At 42.7% G+C, this 27,076-nt stretch overlaps 1 protein-coding gene across 7 annotated transcripts in view; it reads left to right on the top strand.

Moving 5' to 3' along the window:
- The first annotated feature begins 277 nt into the window (after positions 1 to 277).
- Positions 278 to 27,076, top strand: part of robo1 (roundabout, axon guidance receptor, homolog 1 (Drosophila)) — a 218,689-nt gene continuing 191,890 nt past the window's right edge. For all 7 annotated transcript variants that reach the window (XM_085796063.1, XM_085796058.1, XM_085796056.1 and 4 more), the window contains exon 1: positions 278 to 398. In XM_085796063.1, the coding sequence (XP_085652189.1) occupies positions 278 to 398 (121 nt within the window). The remainder of the gene's footprint in view (positions 399 to 27,076) is intronic.

Raw genomic sequence — 27,076 nt, 5'->3', positions numbered from 1 at the left:
GGGTTATAAATGATATATTTAACAGCCACTACAACGTGCAGGAACTCGATAGAGAATCCAGTCATTTGTCATGATTGCTCTGTTTACACTAATGCTTTAAAGCATTATCAGAAATGGGATGCTTTAGGTATCGCGGTCCTGCTGTTAGTAATTGCTGCTTTCTCCTGTATGCCTGTATTTCATTGTTTCCACTTCATAAAAATCCATTTTCATTTTTGCAATAAAGCGTAAACACAAAGGTATTAACTTTTTTTGATTTTCTCCTTTCATCAGACTGATGCTTCGTGATGCCAGGACAGTGAGCAGCACAATGCGTAACACGTGGTTTGGGTTCACGGCCCTCTTCATCATGGTTCTCCTCATGCTGGCCCAGGGCCAAGAGCCTCCCTCAGCCCCAGGTAAGACATATGATATCTCTCTGCATGTCTTCTCATCAGTGATAACACTCTCATGGTCTGGCTCACTCATCATGGTTTGTCAGTGAGTCTGTGTGATTGTCTGACTATTGCGAGCTCGACACCTCTGCCTTAGCCTCGGTGATTTATCGTTGCCGTGAAACTGTAAGCCTCAAACGTACGGGAGGAGTTGCATCAGTCAGTCGGCACCACCATTGTGTTACTGTTCTTGGCGTACCTCAGCACATATTCCTTTGTAGTCTTTAACAGAAGATTTTCTTAGTCAACTCACCTGTCTCAGGAAAGACATGCACATTTGTTTAGGTGTTACATTACACAGTGTGAATGAAACATTCATGATTCATCAACAGGTACACTTATAGAATATATAGAACGCATTTAACATTAGAAATCAAGTCATATCAAGTTTTAGTAGTACAGTTTGTACAACTGGTTTACAAATTCTATACAATACAGTTCTATCATCTCTGCTTCTTGTTTGAACCTGTCTTCTGGCTTGAGTTGATACTACAATATTAAAGCAGAAGTAAGTGGTCCGGTCGTTTTCGCTAATGCTGCGTTCCAGGCAGGCTTTTGAAATCGTAAATTACAGCTTCAAGTCACAACTTACGACTTTGTAGCGTTTCAGGCAACCCACTCGTGTTTTTCCGACCTGTTTTACCGGTGAAAGTCACTATAACGGCCACTCGTAACTTCCGACCGGTGAACTCGTACCAGATCGAACTGGTACCACTTCACGGTCGGAAAAATACGAGTTTCCTTGAACGCACCATAACAGTCCTCGTCCCTACGTCGCCACATTCACGGCGTCCCTTGGCTGCACACACAGCCCTGCATGCCGTTCTCTCTCCTCATTGGATAAAAACTGTAGGATACGATAAATGTTTTCTCTTCGGCTCAGAGCAGAGCAGAGTGACTGACAGACCCGTGTTTCGGTCCAAACACTCTATTTAAGTGATTGCTGTCGGAAGATATAACTATTTAAGACTTATATTAACACAAATATATCACTTACTTCTGCTTTAACTGTTACAATACAATTCTCTCTGTGGTGGTAAAACCTTTCCCCTGAATTCTATGCGTGAGACTGAGGTAGGAACTTGAGAAGCAGTTTGCTGCGCTACAAGTCATCAGAGATGTGCAGAAATGTAATGTAATAATACTTAAAAAATGTGGCAACTTGAAATAGACTAGATGATCTTGTTGTTCCTCCTTCCCTTGATCTTTATGGTAAATGTAACATGGTGAAACAAAGACGTGAAGAAGAAGGCCAACGACATCTGTGGTAATGTCATGCTGCCTCAGTTTATCAAGTGACAGTGAGTTTTACGCGACTGCTGGTTGTCGTGATTTAGGAGAGTGTAGTAAGATCAGAACGTGCACTTTGTAGGAGTAATATGTCATCATGTTCTCGCATTGCGAGGGAAATGTGTGCACATTTTAATAATTTCTGCCAGATGATCTCTGTAAATCTCTTGATATTGTACACTGCATACATGTTTTTTTCATGATCCATTAGATAAGGTTGTTTGCACATGGCTCAGTTACACCAAGAAGTTTTGTCTCTATCTATCTAGACTTGTCTTGGATAAGAGGATCACCTATAGATGTTTAATACCACAATTGGCAGTCCTATCAGTTACACAGTGTCGATTTCACTCCTCTTCCGCCCAGTTCTCATCAGACAGGAAGACAGCTCCATGCTGTCTTGCTTAGTGGAGCATTTTACACCCGCTGCTTTCTCGTATCTACTTATTCTGGCTCCTTTGCCACTTTCTATTGCCTTTCACCTCTCATTCATTTTCTTTAACCATCTTCATGTGACTGTCTTCTTCCTCTTCGTATTTCTGTTTGCCAACACTATCTAGGAAGCAATTTACTTGTCAAGCAGAGGGCAGTTGATGGCTCCCTGTACTTTGATTTAATGGTGCATGTGTGTGTGTGTGTGTGTGAACAGGTGAGGGATCACTACCCTGGCAAAAAATGCTTCCAATCATACCAGTGGACCTGGATCTGTGAGTGGCAGCCGTTAGAGCTATGTAAGGCTTGAATTCCGCTTGTGGTGAATTGACACTCCTGCTTAACACTCCGATGCCATCACAGTGTTATAACCAAGGCCTTTCTTATCTATATCACTTCCTACTCGCATTCTGCTCTAGTTATTGCCAAAAAGATACAAGGTGATATCTGCAAGACTTTAGAGTGTGGCGTGACGTATCTGTGACTGTATTGGCATTAAGAACAGCTGTATGAAAAATAGATATTCTTTACGTAAGGCACTCGATGCCTCAAGCAAGGTGTTGAGCTTCACTGACAATGCACGCAAGCCATAGAGGGATGTCACATCTGAGTCATGAATCGCGCTTTCTGAAAATGTGTCAGCATTGTAAAGACGCTGTCATAAATATCTAGATTCGGGAAAGCCATATTCCTTCCATTGTCTCTCAGTGAGAGAGAAATGTCAATGCATCGCTTTGAGTGTATTTCTTTGCAAACTTGCTGAGTGACAGCTCTTCTAATTTACTTGCTTTTAAGAAAGCACCAGCAGTTCCCAAAAGCAATGACTCCCCACTCTGTTTAAAATATATTTCCATCCTTAGGGTTTTCTGAGGTGTTCATATTCTGCGTAGCCATACACTCATTTTGACCAGTGCCAGCAGTGCAGGAAGAAGTGTGGGCCCTGTCTGTAGTGTGATGTGGATGATTAAGGGTGATGTATGGGTGTGTTTATTGTCTGATTTCTATGCAGGAGACTGCTGTTTGTGTCACAACCCTGCAAGTAATATGCGATTTTATGTAAACCATAAACAAGACCTTTCTCTAACATAACCAAGTGCATACCTTACACCTTACCACAGTCTTTCATTTAGCATACAACATTGGCACTGGACATTAAAATAGATTGTCATTTATATAACCATGGGTTTTACAAAATGCCCAATACTGGCATTGTACTGTAGTGAGATGTCAAGGATATGAGGATTCCTCAGGGCCTTCAGTGAAGGCCAAACATCTCTGAATTGTAAATGTTCTATTTAAAATTTCATTTTATAATTATTCTCCTAGACATCTAATCTAATTTTCTCTCACTGGTTGGGGCTACATAAGCCAGAACCTTCTCACAGGACTTACCTTTTTTCTTTCCAGGGGGTTTCCAACAGATCAGTGACTTCAGTCAGTCAGTCAGTCAGTCAGTCAGTCAGTCAGTCAGTCAGTCAGCAGTCACAGCACAAATGGTGACAGGACAAAAACAAGGGTACCCAGAGGCCTCCCATCCAGGACTTAGTTTTTATGTTAAAACAAGTGCAGAAGTTTCCTGACAGTCTGCAATGAACTTCCCAGGGTAATGCTCACTTCGAATGTGGGCTGCTTTTATGGAAAGAACCTTTTATTATTATCATTTTCAACAAAGGGAATGCATTATGAATTATTAAGAAGTAGACATTTGACCTAACAAATGCTTCAAAGGAAGGCAATCACCACCATTTCACCATCCTGCTGTTTCACTATTCCGGCAAATCAGAATAAATTTTACTTACTTTTGTAAGCTGGTCACTGGACACACAATGGTTTTAAGGAGATTTTCTCTCCACACTGAGGAAGATAGTATAACAACAACAATGTGTGCATCCACACTGGTGAATGATAACATCCTGTGGTGCCTTAGGGTTTGGCCCTAACACAGTCCAGCTCAGAGGAATGTGGCATATGTAAGCATGGAAACTGAAGCTGATCTTATCTGAGTTTACCACACTTGTACACACTTTTTGTGTCGCAGTTTTCCAATGTATTCTACAACTGACTGACATTTACAGTTCAACAGCATCATACATCCATCTAAAAATGCTGCAAATTTGAAAAGTGAAATTGTGTCTGACTCATCAACCTCTGCTGGGATTTTACCCTATAACCAGTCAAATCACAGTTTGGTTGCATGTTTCTGTATACTGTTGGACATATTGGTAGAAGGGTCATGTACCTGAAGTTATTGCAACTGATTCCTACAGATCAATACATTCCTCTTTTCTCTCTTGCTTTACTTTGTCTCTAGAATAGTGCAATCTCTTCAGCTAAGCATGCTGTACATGTACAGTACAGTAGAGCCACATGTATGAGACCTTTATTTAAAGATAAAGTGGCCCTCTGCTCAGCGCAATTTACGTGGTGATTGGTTTTCTGGTTTGCAGTATCATTAATTTCCTGTACTGCTGCACCAGCCTCAATGCAACAGGTGCCTCATATTTCCAAAGGTGACTTGTGTGGGTGGTTTGATTCAGTCATATAAAATGTGTTTGAAATTCAGTTTAACTTGAAATTTCTGCCTCGCATCAGCGGTTTTATGTTCTTAGGCTCCCTGGATCGTGAGGCTTCATGCTATTATTTATCTCTACACTGTATACAGACACAGAAACATGCCATATTTATATATCTGAATGTGACAGGATAGAGAATTTTGTTTACTTCATAATACTGATACTGTTTTTTCTTTTTTTTTTTATTGGCGAACCTGTACTTTTCTAGACAACCGAAAGCCATAACACAAGATACTGTGCCATGTTTCTTTCTTGAAAACAAAACAACCATTTTTCTCAAACCATGCAGTTTACTGTATGCAGTACTCCAGTACTACTACTGTTTTTTTTGTTCTTTAACTGAAATATAAACACATGCTGAACTGCTCCTCTGCCTTAAACTGGGAGTGGGAGCTGGACCCTGTGTTGTACTGTGGGTTTCCACATCTTCCCTTTACATTAGGTATTCAGCTAGCACGCCACCCCAAGGGTGATTAAATATGTGGTTAATACAGCACCATGAGAGTATTGAATTACACAGGAGCCATGCTGACCTTTTTAAATTACAGAACCAATTGTGCAAGACGGCAGAGGAAGTTTATAACAGGTACTGCCAAAGATGGAGCCCGGAGCAGAATGGATCTGCTGCTGTCCTGCTGACGCTCTCCTTATTAGTGTTCTGCACTATAAGCACCCTATTTGACACCCACACTTTCCTTTCATTCCCTCACTCTGGGTCTCATTTGATGGAGATTTTTTCCGTCTCTTTATCTCTCGATGCCATGTACAAACTGCCATTAGAGCATTCTCACAGACAAGCTGGAACACACACACACACACAAACATCTGCGCAAACTAATTTGACATTTCATTTCACTGTTGATGAGACACGTATCACTCTCGACACACTGTAGCCTCACTCCATAAATCTTGATCACTGGCCTTTTTCTCAGATGCAACCCAGTCAGCATATTGGCTGTGCTGATATGTGAAGGTCATTTCTGATGTCTGATCTAATTTGAAACTAAAGCCAGAGAAATGAAGCAGTCTACTTTGGAATCAGTCGCATGGCTCCACGAAGTCACGGCCGTCTTTCAGAGATGACTGTACTCATCTTCAATCCCCGCCGAGCGAATGTGAAACCTGACTGGCAGCGATACAACAATCTCTGCTTGGCAAAGGGCAAACGAAAGCTTTTTACCGATGAAACTTCAAAAAAAAAAATATTCAGACATTAAAAAACAAAGTATTTTTTTCTCTTTGCCAACTTTCGTGAGTGATTCCTGATGGCTTTATACAGCACTTTCCAAAATGTCCTGTAATTGTATTTAGGTGAAAAATCCTCCTTTCACCACTGACTTTTATTCTTTCACGACATGGTGCCATTATTGGAGAAGGGAAAGGATTGAAGGCTTGGCATTTCATACTATAATGAAATTCTTGTGACAGATTTTTTATTTTTTATTTAGTTGAGAACAATACAATTTAGTGACACCATTCATTCCATTAAGACATATTAAAAAGCTTTGTCAGAACCTAAACCTTTCTTTTATCCATACTGATCTGTGAAGGCAAAACAATCTCAGTCTTGTCAGTTGAAACTGCATGTGTGCTGATCCCCAGTCAGCCCAAGCATTATTCTCCTCTCTACCTCCATTCCCTGCACTATAACAGTTCATCCTATTGTGTATTCAAGACAATATTGTTTGCAGTGTGTGCACAAGGTTTAATCTGTTTCAACACCACTAAGTATGATATATGGTTGTATTTGTGTTTGGGGAGCAAAATGTTTGCTCTCGTGTTTAATGGAATCACAACAAGGCATGTTCATCAGGAAACCTCTGGTGCTTCTCGATGGTTGCATGTGGACTATTTCTGTGCTGTAAGATGTGTGACAGGCGCAGTCGCCTTGGTATTTGACGACCTTACTTCTTGTTCCCAGTCAAGCTGTTTTCTATTTTGTCTTACTAAGATGGTAATGATTTGCCTGTGGGATGTAGTCTGTTGTATTGTTTTTCTTCTTTAAAAAAAAATAAAAAAAATTCTTGCAGTCAGGTTCGAAGGCCCTGAGATCGATAATTTGTAGTATGAAGTGAAATATCTCAAAACCTGTTTATGCATCAATAATTTTTGTTTTTGAGAGCAGTGAATGCCAATAGGTTTGTTATTGAGGCTGCTGTTTGCAATTTACTGTTATTTTCAAATCATGTGCTATGGCTGTGAGCACATGTAAATATTTAAATCGGTGTCTCATTATTACGGAATTGCATTCATTTAACAGCAGAGCAGTGAGACCGTGATGAGTATCTTGGTTTAAACCAGCCATTTGTCTTCGGAGCAGCATATTGATCTAGTTTCTACTGAACAGATTTCTATTTGCACGTAGAGACATGAGGATAACCATGTGTTTCCCTGACTGCTGCTAAACACATAGAAACAGACATACAGTATCCCTGTGGACTGCACTCTTGTGGGATTCCTTATAGATTTTTCTATCTTTTAAACCCTCTCATTTCATATGCCAATTTTATTAGCATTATTTCACGATGAGTATTTATTCAAGATTTTTTTCTTTTAGTTTTCATGTCAGGTTTTTGACCTTCTCTGCAATTCTGTTTTTGACAGACACTGAGGTTGATTCCTGTACAAAACAGCAGCAGTCAGTTTGCCATCTTTGTTTTTCACAAAGAGGCGACTTTGCTCAGATAACCTCATTGTTTAGAGCATCTGACAATATTCCTCTTTCCTGGGGCACAGAGCCCAGTGCTTATCATCTCCCTGCCTCTCACTCCATCCGGCCACCATTTAATTACAGAGCCGAGCACAAGCCAGTGTTTCCTCATCACACTCCCTCCACCCTCGGGCCATCATTTAATGATGAAGAATCTGCTTCAGGTGGTTTTGGCATTTTGTTTTAATATAATTCCATTCCTTTTCATTCAGTAGCCCTCTTCTCTTTTTGTGCTAAATGTGTGTGTAAAGATTGGTAAAGTCACGGTTAACACAGCCTGCACAACTTTTGGTATTTTTCTTTTTCTCTCATATTTTGCTCTCAGGCTAGAATTCTGTTGTCCTGTGCATCAGTGTGTCATGTCTTTATTCCTCAGAGTCAGTCACGGCATCACATCTGTCTAAGTGTTACTTCACCTTGAACCTCAGCTCACCACTGTTAACAGCTGGATCCAAAACAACATTAGGGGAAGGTGAGATGGGCCAAGTTGCACTTCCTGTAAAAAAAAAAAAAAGAGACATCAAGATAAACTTTAATCAGACCGCAAAAAAACGTTGATAACATCTGATGCTTTGAGCCCACAAGTGTGTGCAAGTCAGTTTAAGCTAGATCAACAGAAATGGCTGAAATTGTAATGTCATCATAAAATATGCTGACTAATTTGAGAGTCATCACCACCTACACACGCATCTGCAACCTCTCAGGCATTCAAAGTAAAAAAAAAAGTTTGGAAACCTTGTGTGGAGAATTTGTTAATCTAATTCAGAACATCCTTCAAGCAGCAACGTTGAGTTCTTCTGTTGAATATTCATACAGGACGACACAGCCAGTGGTTTTCATCAGGATTTCATTGATAAACACGTCGGGATGAAAAACACAGTGACAGTGCTTCCCCTTTTATATCTTCACGTTTAAATCTAATATAAGGCAATATCGGAACAGATAATACAATAATAGTACAATGCTTCTAACCTTTTTCTTCTCTGTGCAGTGTGTAATGTGTGTGTGTGTGTGTGCGTGTGTGTGTGTTCGAGACAGCACTTGTATGCATGCGTGATTATGGTGTGTTTGTGCATGCAGCAGAGTGTATTGATTTCCATAGAGACATGACACGGGCACCCCTGCATCTTTTCACCCCGTACCTCAATCTGCCCCATTCCCTCCCCCCATACCCCATTCTCTCTCTCATACACGCACTCACACACACACAGTTCCACCCCGCCGCCACCGCTCCCCATCCTCCGAGCCACAACATCCCTCTCACGGGGGTTTGTGCTGTGGGGCTGCGGGAGAGTGTCATCTCACAAATGAATTTCTCCTCACATCCCTCTCTCCATTAAAGAACCTGTTTGTGCTCCTGCAGCAGCAGCAGCAGCAGCAGCAGCAGCAGCAGCAGCACCGACTCCCCTGCAGCTGTTTGTGCTCTCAGACACAAGTACTTGTTATTTACACCTGTGTTGTGTCTGCTCTGGCTGCCTGCCTCTCATGCACATAACGGTGAGACTGATTCTACCTCACCATATATTTTGATGTGCTTTTTCTTCATGCATGTTAATGGATAATTCCAGTTATTTTACCTGCTTTTGCCCTCAAGACAGTTGATTTTGTTAAGAGTGCCAAGTCACTGTGGAGGCTTTTTCTTTTCTTAGTTTGCTCTCTATCTTACACATCCTGAGGGCCAAAGCACAGGCGAGCAAACTGTGGTGATAGCTCATCCTTAAAATGAAATCACACCATAGCCACTGTCTGATGTATTATATTTATATTTATTCTTTTTCCGGTTCTTTGACTCAACTAATTGACGTTTAACTCGAACAGTAATATTACTGTCCTGCTTTTCCCGCTACGTTTTTGCCTCCAAGACATGTTTATGCAGCTAAAACCCCACTCTGCATATCTCTGTTGTTGTATTCCTACAGGACCGGCTTGATTTTATTCAGTCATATCTCAGTGGAAGTTTAAGTTTAAAAGGCCTTTTGGAATTATCCTTAGTTTGTCTCGGAAAAGAAAACGCTGTCATTTCTCACACAAATGGGAAGCCATGTCATTCCGGTTTCACGTGTGATGAGGCGCACAACAGGCATCCGTCTCCACAAACTGTTGATTTGGATTCTCTTCTCAGCTGTTGTAGATTGGGCACACTGAGGGAACCAGTAGACAAATTGAGCAACGTCCGTGATTGGAAATCTATGTGTCTACGTGCTTGGCAGGACAATGAATGCCTCTTGTTTGTCTTCCCAGAAATCACATACAGAGATTTTCAGACATATTTGTTGATTTTCACTTTATGAACAAAGCAATTCTGGCTAATCAGTGTATGTTTGTGTGCATCTGTGAATGTGCAGGGGAGTGGATTAGCGCGGTGTGAAAAGTTTTGAGACTGAGGGAAAAGAACAGTTGGACGCAGTCCCCCCCACAGAAAGTCACTTCTGTATTTTGATGTCCCATTGAATTACAGCTTAAAGCCTCCGCAATACCACAGGGTATTCTATGCATGTAGCCTAAATGGCCTTTGTAAAGTACTGAATTGTGAGCTCAATTTCCCATGCACGCTCATCCTTCTCCTTTTCCCATTTGAGACAGGATATTGGAGATGATCCCCTCCCCAATTCTGGCAAGTGGCCGTTTTTAAATGGAAGCTATTTCGGCTCTTTCATTTGTCAATCAGTCTGAAGAGTGAGTCTCCAACGGTGTCTCAATGTGAAGCTGTAATTGTCAGCGTCCCCTTCTGCCCAAATGTGCAGCCCAGTGTTTTGCATGTGAAAGGGTCGTGAAAGAAGACGTGAGCGCTGAATTAATACCCACACCACCTTTTGTCTCCATCACTTTGGCTTCTGCTGCCATGAGACACTGAGGCATGGATAGGCAGACAATCGATGGGGAAGAGGAGAGGAGGAAGGAGGGGCCTTCGCATTTTTAAGCCCCTTTCAAAGTGAAAACTGCAACATCCAGCGCCGGCGGTAGGGTTTAATCACGGGACCCGGGATTCCCGGGAAATCTGATCAAAACTATTTCTCGATTCCCGGGAAAGGTTATGACGGGAAACCGGGAAAATAGCCAAATAAAAAAAATCAATGGTGCGCGTCTAATGCAGTAACGTCAGATATAGCGTCTTTTGCACACACATAACTTTCACACATCCCCCAAAATACTATAAAATGTAAATAAAATAAAATAAAACATTTAAGTGTGACAAATCTGCAAGAAAGTAAGAAATCCGGAAGAGGGCAAATACTTTTTCACTGAACATTATTTAATGGAGAGGGAACAATACCTTAGCCTCGTAAACCAGCCTCTCCCGGAAATGCAATTCATTTCATTTCTGAGGGAGAGTCTGGCCTCATCCCCGCTGTAAGTGTTTGGCCTGAAACCCTCAGAAGGCCGAGCCAATCAGCGTCGCTGCTGTGATTGACACAGCACGTTGGCCAATCAGGGACCGACTGGTGCAAAGCCCCGTCACTACACCAACTTGCTGATTGGCTGAATGGGGTTGTCTGTCAACGCTACTACTCCCGCCCAGCTCCCGCCCACCCCAAACGCTTAAAGGGGGAATGAGGCCAGACTCTCCGTCGAAATGAAATGAAATGCATTTCTGCGAGAGGCTGGTTTACGAGGCTAACAATACCTGATGTTAAAAGGCTGAAAACCACAGGACAAATCTGTCCTGCTGGTCAACGCTGTAAGGCTCAACCAGCCTCCTTTCATAATAAAAAGTCTAAGTCTATATATATACTTTATATAATTGTGGGTCATTTTGATGTAATTATGTATAGCTAGGGGTCCAAAGTGATGCATTGTTAAATTATGAACTAACTGTAATAATTAATCTGTTTTGCATGGGGTGAAAGACATTCAAGAACAGATGAAAAAACTAATGATTGACACCTACTGTACCGGTCTGGAAAGTGTTACAAAGACATTTCTAAAGCTTTGGGACGCCAGTGAAACACGGTGAGAGGCGCCTTTATCCACTAAAGGAGAACGCTAAGCTTAGAACAGTGGTGAAAACCTTCCATAGATGGCTGCCATACAATAAAAAATAAAATTAACATTTAATTGTGACAAATCTGCAAGAAAGTAAGACATCCGTCTCCAAGTCTGCTTTATATAATTGTGGGTCATTTTGATGTAGGCTAATTATGTATAGAGGGGTCCAAAGTGATGCATAGTTTTTTTCCACATTCCACATTCCACATGTTCTGCTTCATTTTCCACATGTTCACATGTTATTTTCGGGAAAAATATTAAGCCGGCAGTGAAATCCACCTGTGGTTGCCTTCCTCACTGACCGTTTGTGTTGAAAAGTGAATAAGAAAAAGGTTGGGCTGGTCTTTTATCACACATTGTTAGAAGTAGTCAGATGTGTAAAGATGCTGCTCACCAAATAGAAACTTCATAAACTACAAAACACTGTATTATGATCAGACAAGTATCCAAGCGCCCTGATCTATAGACTAAACTGTACAGACTGTACTGTATGTTTCAGTGGTTTATTGAGAAGCACATTTCCAACCAAATTGCTTTCACTGAAAAATAGATGCAGGCAATTCCTTCAATATATTCAGAGAACTATCTCCCCATTAGCCCTAATGCCCTGTTCACACATAAAACCTAAACACTAGAGATACACCAAGATGACGTATAAACCTAACTATAAAAACATGCTGACACCGTGGAGTAATTCTGTTTAAAGACACAAAAGATGGAAAGAAATGTATTTTTGGAGGTAGTTGGAGGAAATGAAAAACTGTGCCACTTTCCTCTGACAAACCAAAGCCATTTGTGTCCAATTTAATTCCCTTGTGAAGCTGAAACACGTAGCTGTTTGCTACTCAACTCCCCTTGTGTGTTTATAATGTAATGAGCCACTAGAATGTAAATAAGACAATCAATACACAGGAACCACATTGTTTCTGAAATTAACAAATTTGTGATGTTTCATAGAGGAAATGTGAGTCTGAATGTCTGAATTATATTCACAAGATATGTGAGAGACAACCCACTCTGTGAAGTGTCGATAGAAGCATGGGCTTTCCATGGTTTATGGGCGCTTTCACACCTAATAGTCCGGACCAAGGTCCGGACTTAATTTTTTTTTTTTGTTACATTGTTTCCATATAGTCCAGTAAAGTTCGCTTTCACACTGCTATTATGACAGCGGACTAAAGGATCTACCGACGTCATGACGGATGAGCGTGTGTCTGACGTTAGCGCATAGAAAGTGCTCTGAAAAAAATAAAATAAAAATATGTGTAAAAAAAAAAAAATAAAAATATAGCCTCCTGCTGGAAAGCACGCTGTGGTTTGTAATCGCGGTGCAGAAGAGTGAGTTTAGAGCTGATGAAAGGAGAGAAAAAAAGAGGATTGTGCCGCGGCGAAATGCTCTCATTGATCAGAGTGGCAGCGATCAGCTGTTTTGTGTAGTGGAGGGGAACACACACACACGCTATGCGCACACCCGCGCGATCCTCCTGTCAGATGCGGCTGCATCTCTCCAGGTCACTTGTGTGTGAGTGTGAGAGAAATAAAAGCTCTGACTTGCTGGGGCAGACGTTGTTTGGTGTCACCCGCTGATCCGTCTTTTTCAGACTTTTTTCGGCGGAAAAAATATATATTCGGGTCATTATATAAAAAAATAGGCTTGCATGTATCGTTTGGGGATTTATATTAAACACTCTACTGTTTAATTCCGTGTAAACGTTTACAAGTGTAGCCTACACTGACACACCCATCCCTCTGACCAAATCTGGATATAATATGATCTCCTCCTCTCCCCAAGTGTTGCCGCGGCTCCTCTTTCCTTTTTTTCTGTTTATTTACTTTTTTCGGCACGAGCGCATCTGACGTTATTTCCTGTATTTGGTCTGATAGTTCGAACCTTCCAAAAAAATGCTTTCACACTACACAGCAGCGGACCTTGGTCCAGGATAGTCCGGACCGAGACTACCTTCTGAGGCTGGACCAAAGACTCGGTCTTTAGTCCGGACCGTGGTCTGGGGGAGCTTTCACACCTGTCAATTTGATCCGAACTATCTGGAAAGACTTTGTTGCTGCCCTATGCGCCATCCGGCGTAATGGGGATAAGTAAGTATCTGGAAAGTCCGAAAGTCCGGACCAAACGAGGTAGATGTGAAAGCCCCCTAATTGTGACATAAAAACTAACCTGCTGCAACAGTGGCGATTTTCAGTTTTCTTTTATACATATATTTCTATTTTGTGTTTTATTCAAAGCTGTAAAAAAGAGCAAAAATTAAGTCTTCCATTGGGGGCGGGGGGTGAATTCCAAGTGTCTTTTTTATGGGAATGCATTGTAAAACTCAAAGGAGGAAGGCCGTATCGTGTCGGAGCTGTAGAGACTGTGTACTCTGTGCCTCTAAAGCAGAAGGCCAGGTGCATGAAGAGAATCTATTAAGTTTAAGAAGAATCTCAAAAACTCAGTTGCAAGGTGTGGAACTACCCACAAGATTCTCCCAAATTTGTAACTTCATGCGAAGAAGTCTGCCTGTGTGAAAGCATCAATATTCCTGTCTTAGCTGCCTATGTGGTCCAGGTTTACCTTTTTAATCACAGAAACGATAACCACACTGTGATTCTACACACTGGCTGATAGTAGTCTGTCAGGCTGCCCCGACATCTATTGTGTTTTTAGGAAATGAAACGCTGCTATTTTATGAGTTTCCCTTATCTTCTCTTTATGTTGTTCCACTTGCACCTTTATAATCTTTCCGGGCACGGCAGCAGCAACATGGTGCGCACACACACCAATTTGGATAAGAAATGTTGGGCAACATTGGAAGATCACTGTCTAAACTTTAGGAATCTTCCTGTTTTGATATAATGGTGCGTAAGAAGAAATAAATGAAAGAATGAAAAACAACAAAATAGGCCTGATACCGCTTTAGCCTCAGCCAGCACTTCTTCCATTTCCTTCAGTGTTTGCCCCACTGTCTGACCACTATCTCTTGCTAAATTCTCATGGACATCACATTTTCTGGATAATAAGAGGCTGACAGACCTGGTGCTCACAGCAGTAGCAAAGCCTTTGTTTGATGAGCTTTAAGATATTCCCCTGGACAAATTCCCTGCACTGATCTTCTCCAGGTCATAAGCCTGATATACAATCCCATTTCCCTAATGTTTACTGCAGCCTCATGCAGCTTTAATTAACGAAAGAGGTGTCCCTGTTGCTGTGGAACAAACTCACCTGATCAATTATTTCTGCTGAGAAACACACATACACACGTTTGGAAATGGAAAAGGGACTTTAAAGCAGAAAATGTTCTTAATGAAGGCTGAAATCAGGCAATGAAACATGAGATTAGCTCGCTGTCAGCACTAAGTGCCACCCAGGAAATGGTGTACACAAAGACGGTGGAAAATTAATTTGGAACAAAAAGCCAGTGGAGAGATTGTCTACCCTTATCTCTCCACGTGAACTTCACAAGGAGCGGGATGACATTGGTTTTATTGCCGAGGAGCATCGATGACGAGCTGGATGAGCGAAAGTGCTGACGAGAGGGAATGGGCGGGTGATCAGTCACCGGCTGGATGCCCATCACAGGCGCTCAAGGGTGCTGAGAGGACGCTGGCCTCTGTCAAGTGATTGCCTGGATATGGCAGGGCCCAGTGTTCAGGTTAAACACAAACAGCTGGACCACAACATTAAAGAAAAGGTTCAAACAAAACAAACACACTCAGACATGGGTGTACACACTCACACCTGCACATACACCTGTGCGTTCAACACATTCATTTGTGTTGACAGCTTGATGGTGATGATGATGATGATGGTGGTGCTGATGCTGGTTGCATTCAGTTGACTTATGTCAAGTGTCAGTTTTCCTGCTCTGTTCCTTTTCTTTCCCTCCCTCCGTCTGTGCTGCACTTCCCCCACTCGCTCCGTCTCCCTCTGTCTCATATTAATGTCATGTCTTCGACAGTAAGGGTGAGCGGGAACGCCGCTGACACTGCCACTGCCGTCTTGCCTGTTCTTTGCCGAGTTTTATTGCCTGTGTCTGTCACACCTTCAGGCTTTGGTGCACAAGTGCAGCTGTGTACTCGGCATTCACTTTTATCAGCCCTGTGGAGTTGACTGCACGAGCCGTAGCTCGAAGGTTACGGTGCCCCATGAGCAACAGCTTCTTAAAGCGATATATTGATATATCCTTCACGCCAATTTTATCGGTATAACATTAGTATTAGTCACAGTTTTTTTTCATATGCTTGAATAGATTTGACAGCAAGTTACTGGCCAGTGTTTGAGGATTTCTGTTCATTTTATTGGGTCAACCAGTTTGTGCCTGTGGTTGTTGAAGTCATGTAGACACAGGTACAAGCATTATGAATCTCATTCATGTTTGTCTTCCCTAAGGACCATGTTTGCGAACCTCTTCAGTTCTAATAACACATTTTGTTCCTCCCGTCTACTTCCTGTGAAAAGATCTATTCCTAATCGATTCCAATTTACATGTAAGTGATAGATGACACAATTCACACTTTATCCACAGGTTTCCACAAAAATGCTCTATTCTGAGTAACAAGAGACACAATATGGAAGACAACAGAACCATTGACATTACAATGTCCAGGCTTGAACTCAACCTCTAACACCAAGAACCCCCCCCCCACACACACACACACACACACACACACAAAAAAAAGAGGAATATTGACATGTCCTTGGAGTTGAGTAAATCTGGCATGGGACTGGAGCTTTGTGCAAAGGTTGGTGTTTTTCATGTATGGGAAGTAGGTTTTTCTCAGAAGAAGACAAGCTGATGCGGCTATCTTAATAAAAATAGGTTCCCGCCTGGCCCCTAATTAATAAGCAAATTTCAATCAGGTCTTGGAGTTGCCATGGAGAACTCATAATGCAAATACATAATTTAGTACAAAGAAAGACTCTAACTGGGTTGGATGGATATATTTATGGAACAGGGTGGTGGTGTTGATTGATCAGCAGCAGTTCAGATGGGAGGAACAATTACAGCCTCTGATAAGACAGTTAATGTGCAAATGAGTGTTGTTTTAAGACAAGTAGTGCATACCTGAGTGAACTGAGCTGGTAAATGTACCACTGTGAGTAAAATTATATGAAAAGACAGAATTTGGAGCTACTATTTATTTTAGAGGTCAACTATGTCTAGACTTCATTTCATTTCATTAACATTCATAAATGAACGCAGTAGCATCCTTCTTTCTCGATGTGTCATCCTATTCAGAGACATTTGAATAGGTTTAGATGTTGTAATTCATGAGATAATGACACCCATCAGATCATAAATTTCAGCGGCTGGTGTCATCGATCAATAGGCTGCTGCGGCTCACAACATGCTGATGCATAATAGCTGTGTGTAACAACACAAAGGCTGCTTTGGCAGTGTTAGAGGACATTGCTGTGCCAGATGAAGGTCAGACTGAATCTGGTTTATGTCCAAACATTGAACCGGGGGTGTGTCAACATCCATCTAACCGTTAACTGTCGGTAGTGAGCTCCTGCACGTGCGCATAATTTCACAATGACTGAGCTGTATGATGAGTGAGATATGCTCCATAATGAGATGTATAACAATGCGCATGCAAGGGATTACACATTTGGTGCAGAGACTGCTTATGCATATTTCTGCCTTTGTGCATAAACAGTCTTTTACTGGCTTCTTCAAAGTGCACAGACTTTCTTTTTTGCATGTGGCCCCGGAGATTTGGCAAGGGCTGTGACGGTCCTCCTCACTCACTATTTTCTCTTGCATTTGCATAAATTAGTGTGAAAATGGACAGTATGGACAGTTATTAATGGTTAAAGACTTCTGCTGTGGCAGATTTGTGAGGACATAAAACTTGACAACAACACAATGCAGCCTCTTCAGTGTCGCTGACATCATTTCGCTGCCATCCTGCGCTCAGGATTTTGACTGAAATTAATTACCTCCAGTGCCCTTTATGACTATGACAATGCAGAGAGACGTGAAGTTGACAGTGTTGACTTCATTATTTCTCATTTCCATATGAACAACAGCGCTGAAGAGGCCTTCAACCTGCCCACTTACCTCTGCTCTGCTCATAAATTGCACACAGGGCCAACATGTGCACACACACAGAGACTGCTCACACAAACCAGCCCATTACCATAGATAGCTGCCCTTCACAATCTCTGACAGGTCTTTTCTTTCCTCTCTCTGTCTGTGATGCAGTATCAGATTCTTTAGATGAAGTGCTGGCGGGGACAGAGGGTGTGAGGGACAGTATCATTTGCCAGGGCTGCTCATTAACTGGCCGCTAAAATCTACACGATTACGATTAACACCGAGTGCGGCCAGGTGGTGGAAGGGGTCCAGGGGTGTCTTATCAAAAGGCCGCGCTGCGCCAGACCTTTGTGTGTCGGGTCATTAATCTTTCTGTCAGTGAACTGTCATTCAAAGTATCTTTCGCCTCTTTGCTGTCCTGCTCTCGCTCTGTCCTGACCGCCCGTGGTTGTGATCACAGAGAAAAAAAAGGAGTGGCCGGGGCTTTCTGAGACCTCCACTCACACACCACTCGTCTAATCACTTGATCAGGGCTGCGTTTGATGAGTGTGCTGAGTGGAGGCAGCGTCCTGCTAACAGAGAGACCCACAGGGGCGGTTCATCTTTACCTGTGACTGACTGGAACATTCTCACAAGTTGAACTGTGAAAGAAGCAATCAACTCACCGTGCTGAAATCCTCCTCTCCTGATATTTCAGTCATTTTAGGAAAATATACTGTGCGTTAGAGCTGCTGTATGCATGGTAACTGAGACTGTGAAATGATGTTCCGGTGTCTATACAACGACAGTGAAGCATGGCAAACGTTTTTTGAATGCTGAACAAGTGGACCGTGGCGGAAACTGTCCTCGCAGTGTGCTGACACGGCCATTCTCTACGTGTCTGAGGGAGAGGCCAAGGTGCTGAGCTCATGTTTCCTGACCCAGCAAGCAGCAGCAGCAGCAGCAGCAGCAGCATATAGTGATGAGAATAAGGCTTCTCAACTCTTGCTCACAGGCGCTAAAGTTGCAGTCAAACTGTGAACCGCAAAAATTCCCATTTGAGACGATGCCCTTTAATCCTTCATTCATGAGTCCTTGTTCGCTTGGCTGTTTTGAGGGAAGTGCCTATAAATCCCAGAGAAATGAATTACAGCACTGGTGAGAAAGCTCTATTCATGAGCTGCGATGAAGTGAGATTTACCTGCGGAGCGAAAAGGAATAACAAAACTGTGATGTTTTCTGGTTCCTGCACGCTCGAGCCGCCCAAATCGCCCTTAAAGTGTATATTGCCACCTGTGGGGATGTAGAAAAAGGAATCATATATTTTAATCTTTCATCATCTTCTCTTGTCATCTTCAATTAGATTTCAGCATAAACGTGAGGGTATACAAGCACAGATCTTGGTCCCTCATTACACTCTTTCCTAGCAGATCAAATGGGCTTTGCTTTAAGACAGTCCTTGGAGGCTTTAGATTTTTATTCTCAGTGAAAGGAAGCCAGTCACTACTGAGTCTTATGGCTCAATGCTATACGTATTCTTAGATACCTTTTGACGCTATAACAATAACGAGTGACAGCACCAAATGTATCCAGCTTAACAATTACAGACTTTAATGAGCCCTTTAATGACATATTCAACACTTGTCCTATAATTTTACTGTAGCAATATAAATCGACGGAGAAATGTCTTTGCCATTTTGAAAAAGGCCCCCTACTGAACCCAAGTGAAAGACATTTGCACTCTATTTAAAAGCACATAGACGGTCATTAGCGATGGGCACGTCTGAGTGTGTAAGGGCTTTACAGCGCCGGTCAGCGCTGATTGCTCTGGGGCCGAGCTGCAGGGTTATGTCAAGGTGACTATGTCATCGTGTCATTCCTGGGCGCCCTCATGCAGAACATTGCTTATTTATACATCTGATTTCTCTATTGGATTGGGCTTTTTTTTTTTTTGCTGCTCCCGCGACGACGGATCAGCCCAAATTCCCTGAAGAAGCCTGACAATCAATAGCGAGGTAGCTGACGCAGCGCGCCAGGGCGTGAGTGAGCGGCTGACAGGGCTCACATCATTCCTGTGTGACACGTCCTGACTACATCTGACATGTGCCGTCAAACACCGACCCCTCGCCGCTGCGCCACATCAGCGCTATAGACATCCGTAGTAAAGATTTACATTGGTTTCATTCAATTTCATTACTTTCTGTGTTGGGGATTGTGACATGTGAGCTAAGTCAGCTCTTTTCTTACAATCACCCACACATCCACTCTTAGCAAATGTTTTGTATTTGTACCTGTCGACCGGCTGGTGTATGTCGGTGTCCTCCACTCCTAAAGCTTTCAAGAGTCTTGACATTTCCAGATGTTTCTGCTCTCCTGCCATATGTTCAATGAGAACTGGGCCGCTTAGTATTGATTTCCCATCAGTCATGGATATGCTGGGCCCAGCACTGAGAAATACTCTCTGTGTCTGGTAAGAGAATGGATAGATAATGGATAGATAATGGGGAAATGGAATGTGCCGTCCTTATTTGTGTCAAAATCAAAATAATGTTTCTTCTGAGAGTTCGGCTGCATTTTCCAAAGTGCTGTCTCTGTCTTTTCTTTTTCTTAGTCTTCCCTCACTTTATAGCTGATCTTATTTATTTAATTTGTTTGTTTGTTTGACAGGGACAGTGCACAGCTCTCAGTTAGCTACAAGCTAATTTCCATCCGTGGTCCCTGGCAGGAAACAGAGAGCATATCTGCTGGGACAAGAATCTAACAAACAAAAAGACAAACACACACAAAAATAAAACAGATCATAATCACAAAACAGCATCTTCAACAACAACAATAACAAGATCATCTCCTCTACGTACTCTTTAGCTGCTTTTCCACTGCAGGAGTTCCTGGTAAAAGGAGGGGGTAGGAACTTCTACAGGAACCGTCCTCTCACTCGGCGGCCGTGTCTCCACTGCAGACAGGACCCACCGGGCTCTTATGGCGACGTGCAACAGTTTCGATCATTTGCGTGGTCGTTGTGCAGCGTTTTTTTTTTTTTTACTGCTCTTGTTGTTGTTGTTTTTTTCTGTCAGTATCAGACGCTTAATTAAAAAAAAAAAAGATTGCCGTCTTGATCTTCACGTAATCCCGCGATTGCATATTTATCACACTTTTTTATTCTTTTTTACCAGGCCTACTGCTACTCTCCTCTTTTACTGACTAAAGCCCTATTCGCACGGGATTAGTATTACCTGGGGACCTCTGGTAATTTGTAATAATTGCGGAGGACGTCTGTGATCTTAATCCCGTGCGAATGCACCATGTCAGTAATTTGTAAAGTAAAAATTCCCCCGCAAATGACCTACTATATTTCACCAAAGACCGACGTCCCGTGGTAAAACTAGTCCCGTGCGAATCTGCATCTCAGTAATTGAGGGGCATTTTTTGTTCTTCCCCGGTTGAAACCATACTGTACGGGTTGAAACATGGAGGCTGTGGTGGAAATTATGAGCGGCATTTTCGAAGGCATTTTAGGTGCAAACACGGGCTTGTATCGGTGCTGGGGACCCATTTGAATAAACAGCTCAGATCCATAAAAAGAGCAAAATTTAGGAGGATATTGAGATGGATGACATGCGGCTTTCAACAGTGTTAATACAAATGCCATGACGGCCCGTTATTGCGACAACACTGTTGTGAAGTCACATTGCTGCTTTGACATTTTATTTACATTTGCTTCACACATGGATGTGACAGCAGTGGATGTTACGACGTGCACACACAGCTTTGACGTCATATTGAAGCCTTAATGTCAGTAAATTCGAGTAAAATACAGACTTCACTTATTCCGTGCGAATGCACCGCAAGAAACACAGACGTGGGGGGGTAATTTACAAATCACCAGACGTCCCCAGGTAATACTAATCCCGTGTGAATAGGGCTTAATTCTCTCTTTTTTCCAACCATCTCACTTTTTTAGTAACGTTGGGTTTTAAAAATGCAGCTTATTTCGGGGCTTTCTCTTAGCGTCACATCCTGCTTTGAGTCTGACCAATCAGCACAGAGTAAATCTCAAGCCCCACTGAGACTTTTTCATCTGTCTCTCTGAGTACTTACCCCCAGGCAGGGACTCCGTTCGGCCCCTGTAAAAGTTCCTGTAAGCAGCCCTGTGAGGGAGGTTCCTGCAGTGGAGACACGCACCAACGGGGTTGGCCCCGTAAAATTACCCTGAAGTTCCTGCTGTGGAAACGTGCCTTTTGTGTTTTTTTAGTATCCCAGTTTTCAGTCTAAAATCTGTTGGTGATCATATTTGGAGTGGGATATGAAACATGAGGAATCTCCTTGTATACATGATTCTAACATTCTTATTAATTCTGGTACAGTAGGTCTGACATGTGTCCATTGTATGTGTTTTCCTGCTGCCTCAGTGGGCATTGTCTGTTATTTAATGATTGGAACTATAATCTGTTAACTCCACCTCTAATGGCACTGCAGGTGCGAGGCTTTCCCTCTATCATCTGTATTTTTTTGTAGTGCGTATAGGTGTCCAGACTTTTGCAGTATAATTTATTCATACGTGTGTGTCTTTGACTCAACATTTCATCTACTGTAGTCTCATTTGCCATCTCTGCACTGACTGAGTTACCTCAGCAGTCGAGGATGCAGTTAATTCATTTACGGAGCATTTACTGTTTGTCTTGATTTGCCCTCTTCAGCTGATCAGCAGTAATGGAAGATCGGAGCAACAATAAAATTCTTCCTCCACATTACTGTCAGACTTCCACTTTCATCTCTCTGTGTAAATTACTTTTTCTCTTTACTCATACACTAACTTGAACTGTGAAAACACCTCCCCTGATGACACAGCAAACAGAGAGGTAGATAAGGTGCTCACCTGACGGAGGACTTTATGTTAAAGTGGGATGTGAACCAGAGGTTGCGCTAGACTTTTTCGTCGCCGGTCATTTTGACTGACGGGGTCATAAAAATTCCGTCATAATCTATTTTTACCGGTCACTTTATTTATTTTTTTAAATGATAATAATGCCATATTCAATAGCATTCAATTTTAATTCATGTTTAATTCATATCAAGTCCAAACAAATTGAACAGAGAATGCTCCGGAGCAGAGTCTGCGTCAGAGCACATCTAACTGTGGGGTCAGTCAGTGAATGCGGGGGTCACTTTCTGCCACTCAACATCTAAATACAACGTAAATACCTGATGATGACATCAGTTTTCTGTCAACAATCAACATGCTAACCCATGTGTTATACCAAAACATCCAAAGGAGCACGTTTTACATAGGCACCGCATAGTGCACCGGCGTTAGCTCTCTCTCTCTCTCTCTCTCTCTCTGTGCCTCTCTTTTACGCACGCACGCACGCAGCCACTGCGCATCACTGAAACAACTGAAGCTATAGACCACACAGCCAGATGCAGCACAAATTCAGACAAGACAAAACCCACTCAGCTTTACGTGTTATAAACAATGCCACGGCGGGCAGAATACATTAAAATAAGGCTTAACGTTACCTTTGGAAGAGTTGTGCGCGGCGAGTGTGTGAAACGGTGATGTCCTGCCCCCACTGCTCTACCTACCGAGACACACCTGTGTAGCTACAGCTACGTAACTTAACAGCTGACTACTGTCGGCCCCTCGGACACTGCAGCTGAATCTCGCCCGTTAAATCATTATCGACCGTCATATTTGCACTGACACGACTCCCAGTCAATATTTAATCCACTTGTAATGTTTGGAGTTTGAATACTGCGGGAAGCTTTCTGTCTTCTTCTCTGTTGTTGGTGTTTATGTGTGGCAGCGCTACAGCGCCACACACGCTCCACACAGGCCTGGGGTATGTACTACAGCGTTCTACTGAGCGCACCAGCCAGCTGTGAGTTTGTTTGTTTTTTAATCTAATTCTCACCATAGTGACTTTGAGACATTGTATATGTTTTATATCGTTATCCACCGCTCCATTTATTGATTATCCGCCGGCTTCATTGTAAACAAATGCACATGGCCAGATGGCCATGGCTGTGAATTGCAATCTGTCAAAATGACGGATGGCCTCAAAATTTTTCCGTCACCGTTTTAAAAAAACGGTCAATGACGGAAAATATCCGGTTAACGCGACCCCTGATGTGAACGTGTAAACTGTGCAATGCTTGCCGTTCCATTCAAACGTGTACACGGTATAGCGTAACCTAAAATGACTGCTGTGGTCCATCATTGTAATCCTTCCTTCTTCTTTTATTCCAAGTATCGCCACATCAGGCTACACAATGGTAACTAGCTGCCAGCGCCATCACACTCGCTCACAAAAAAATGTGTGTATCGTTTAAGGATTTTTATTAAAGGTCGACTGTTTCATTCCGTGTAAATGTTTACACGTGTATACTGACACACCCCTAACAGGGAGCATTTAAAAGTTCCCCAAAGCTTCGATTAAAAGGTATGCAGATTTGTTAAGCCAAGGGTATGAATCAAACTCAATTTACTTTGTTTAGCACTGATCAGTATCAAAGACCACCAATCATGTCAACTTGACATGATTGTGAGCAAGATAAATCAGAAACTGGTCTGTGCAGAAACAAGAAGCAACATAAAAAATCAAGAGATGCAACTAGTGTTCTAGTAGTTGCCAGTTTTGCCGCACAATAGACCCCTCGTCTGAAGCTCATGTGGCTGAGTTTCTCTGATGTTTCCTTTAACACCAAGCATCTTGATTTAAATGGTCATTGAAACCTCCACGACAGAGCAGTAGTTAACCGAAGCACACGTTGCCAGCACAAGCGGTGGTGTTGTGGTGGGGAAGGCACAAGACGTGATCCAGAACTTCTTTGTGCTTCAATTCTCAGTCTGCCAGTCCTCTTGTCTTACTTTTTTTATGTAGGAAAACCATGTTTGAACAAAAAATATTAATTGAGGCAGAGTGTTTTTACAAAGTCTAAAACAAGTCAGGATTGCAAAGAAAAAAAGAGATAAAAGCAGTGTGTAAATGTATGGGAAGAGAAAGAGAGTACAGTCATGTGGTCAGTATTTCGGTGTTGGCTCAGGTAACACACTCGGTATCCGAAGACAAAACTCCTCACTGTAACTATACATTATGGATAGCGAGTTGTCCCCATACATCACTGAATACAGGGCTTGTGCCACTGAGTGATTCCTGGCCTTCCTCAGTTTTTCTGATATACCTAAATCTAACTGGTATAGACTTCTTTACCTGCCATAGCTGATAATTCTTCCCTGACCTATAGTGCAGCTCTAGAGCTGTCACACACACTAATTTAGTGCTGACAATCCATCACCCGGAAAAGGCCCCATGGCTTTTAGTGTATTAACACACATTAACGCTTCCCTTTATACTGAGCAAACCACCCCCCACATTCTCGTTTCTGCTAGCCTTCCTCTCAACACTGATGAAGGAACGGTTAAAACAAAGATGTTTATTGTTCAATACGATTGACCTGCAGATTCAGAGTGATTTATCCACTGTTTTATTAGGATTGTTTTTTTTCTGGGAGTGTCGAGGTTTTATGTTTAGTAGTGACCCCCCACCCCCACCCCCCTTTGGAAAAGCCCCAATGCTGCTACATGTCCAGTGTCTTCTGACTTGATTTATCTGTTTAAAGAAGGAATTGAAGGAAGCGGAGAGCAGTGACATTCCAGTAAATTCATCAATGTAAAGGCCAGTTTCCCCTTGAAACAGGAGTAATTCTAAGTGCACCACTGTGGTCATGAGGAAAAACCTGAAAACTGTTCATCTGAGAGTAATGTTGTGCACACTTTGAGAATAGAAAGCCACAAGCGGGGCTCTGTCCCTCCCTTCCTCGCAGAGCCAGCTTTAACCTGCACACCACGTCAAGAGCCTTTACTTAAATATATCGTAAGGTTTACCCCGAGGTGGAGGGCGTTGGGAGGGTTACATCTCTTATTCCCAATTAAGCTTGCCACAGGAGGTAGATAGTCCTGACTGAAACCCCTTCTCCCTCGGTGCCCCATTAAAGTACTGAGAAGCCTGTAGAAGTCTGAGTCCCTGGCGGACAAAATCCCTGACCTAGAGCCAAGGAGAAGCACCCCAGGTCCTCTCACCTAAATATACAGGCGTGACTGCAGGATGAGAAGCTGCCTCTAGTTCAGGAGGGATGGAGGAGAGAGGTGTGTGTATCTGTGGTTGTGTGCATCGTTGTGTGTGTGCCAAGAGAAGTGAGAGGTCATTCTTTGTTTATTTTTAGAGAGCAAGGTATGTCTGAGCCAGACCTGGAAAACAAGGAAAATACTAAGATGAACGAAGCGCGCGCTTGAAAATTGAAAAACACAACTTGAAATGTTCTCTCAGTAAACTTGCTTTGTCCTATGTCCTTGGTCCTCCATTCCAGGTGAGAGAGAGAGAGAGAGAGAGAGTGTGTGTGTGTGTATGTTTACATTTTTCAGTGTTCTGCCCTGCTCTGAAAGCCATTCCCTTATCCATATACCCAGCCAAATCATGACAAATGCTCTGGCTTGCTTACCCAGTGGTTTTTGCATCACTCATAATTCAATGTCCCCTGTCCTCCCACCCATCTGGGATCGGCGGGCGCCGACAGTGGAGACAGCGTCCGTGCTGCCGGTGTGCTCCGGCAGCACCGGCCCATCTGTCCCTGCCTGCAGGCTGCTGCGTTGATCCTCGGCTGTCTGACAGTCGATGACCATGCAGACGAAAGGTGGAGAAACACCCCTTACAGCAGGTGCTTCTCTCCACATCCAACTCTGACAAGGCTGCAGGTGTGAGACTTCCTCTCTGTGTCCTGCTTTATTGTTGTCTGTTTCCCCAATAGCTCACACCCTGTGTTACAGTACCAGCTCCCATCCCCCCCTTCACACACACACCTTGTGGCAGCAGTGAGACTCTGTTTTGTTTGCAGTAGTGATTATTATCACAACGGCAAATGGTATGGGTTCATCCAGCTGGACCCTTTTACTCCAGCTACAAATTGTTCCTATCCCCCTGTTTTCATTTCATATCAGTGATGCCCCTGTGTGGTGTGTCGTTTGCCACTGATTAGGTCTTTTCTTCCTGGTCTCAGCTGACCAGCTTTATCCTCCAAACACCTGTGTTTTCAGCCTCAACTTTGCAGCAAAGAGCAGGGATTTGGAAACTTCTAATTTTCTCAGAGTGACATTTCAGACAGGAAATGAAGTGTGAGGTGCTAAATGTCAAGCAGAAAGGCATATGACACGTTATCCTTTGCATTTTTCTCTGAACTTTATTTATGCTACCGGAATGATGGATGATCGGCACCGAGGCTTAGTTTTCCAAACAGATCCACGATCCTTTTAATTTCATTGCAAGCTGATAATTTATTGGGACTCACACACTTAGGGATGCTAGCATGCTAGGAAACGGGTGCTTAGGGGAGATGTGCATAATTACAGAGGATGGGCTTCCAGCACATGGGATACCATTAAGACGATAAACGTGCCCATTGGTGGTTTACCACTGGTGGAGGGTTTCATCTAAGCCAAAGATGCCTGCTTAATTGTCATCCACTCAGTTTTTGAAATACAAAACAATAGAAAGGCAGAGACAGATCTTGTAATATATAGATCCAAACTCTTCAAGGAGATCGCTCATGTTGAACATATGATACTGGCCTATAGCGTTCAAG

This window comes from Trachurus japonicus, chromosome 13 (assembly GCF_045865225.1).
Source record: "Trachurus japonicus isolate A0001 chromosome 13, Traja_1.0".
Taxonomy (NCBI): Eukaryota; Metazoa; Chordata; class Actinopteri; order Carangiformes; family Carangidae; genus Trachurus; species Trachurus japonicus.
The sequence above is the reverse complement of the archived record's forward strand: the minus strand, read 5'-3'. Positions and strand labels throughout refer to the sequence as shown.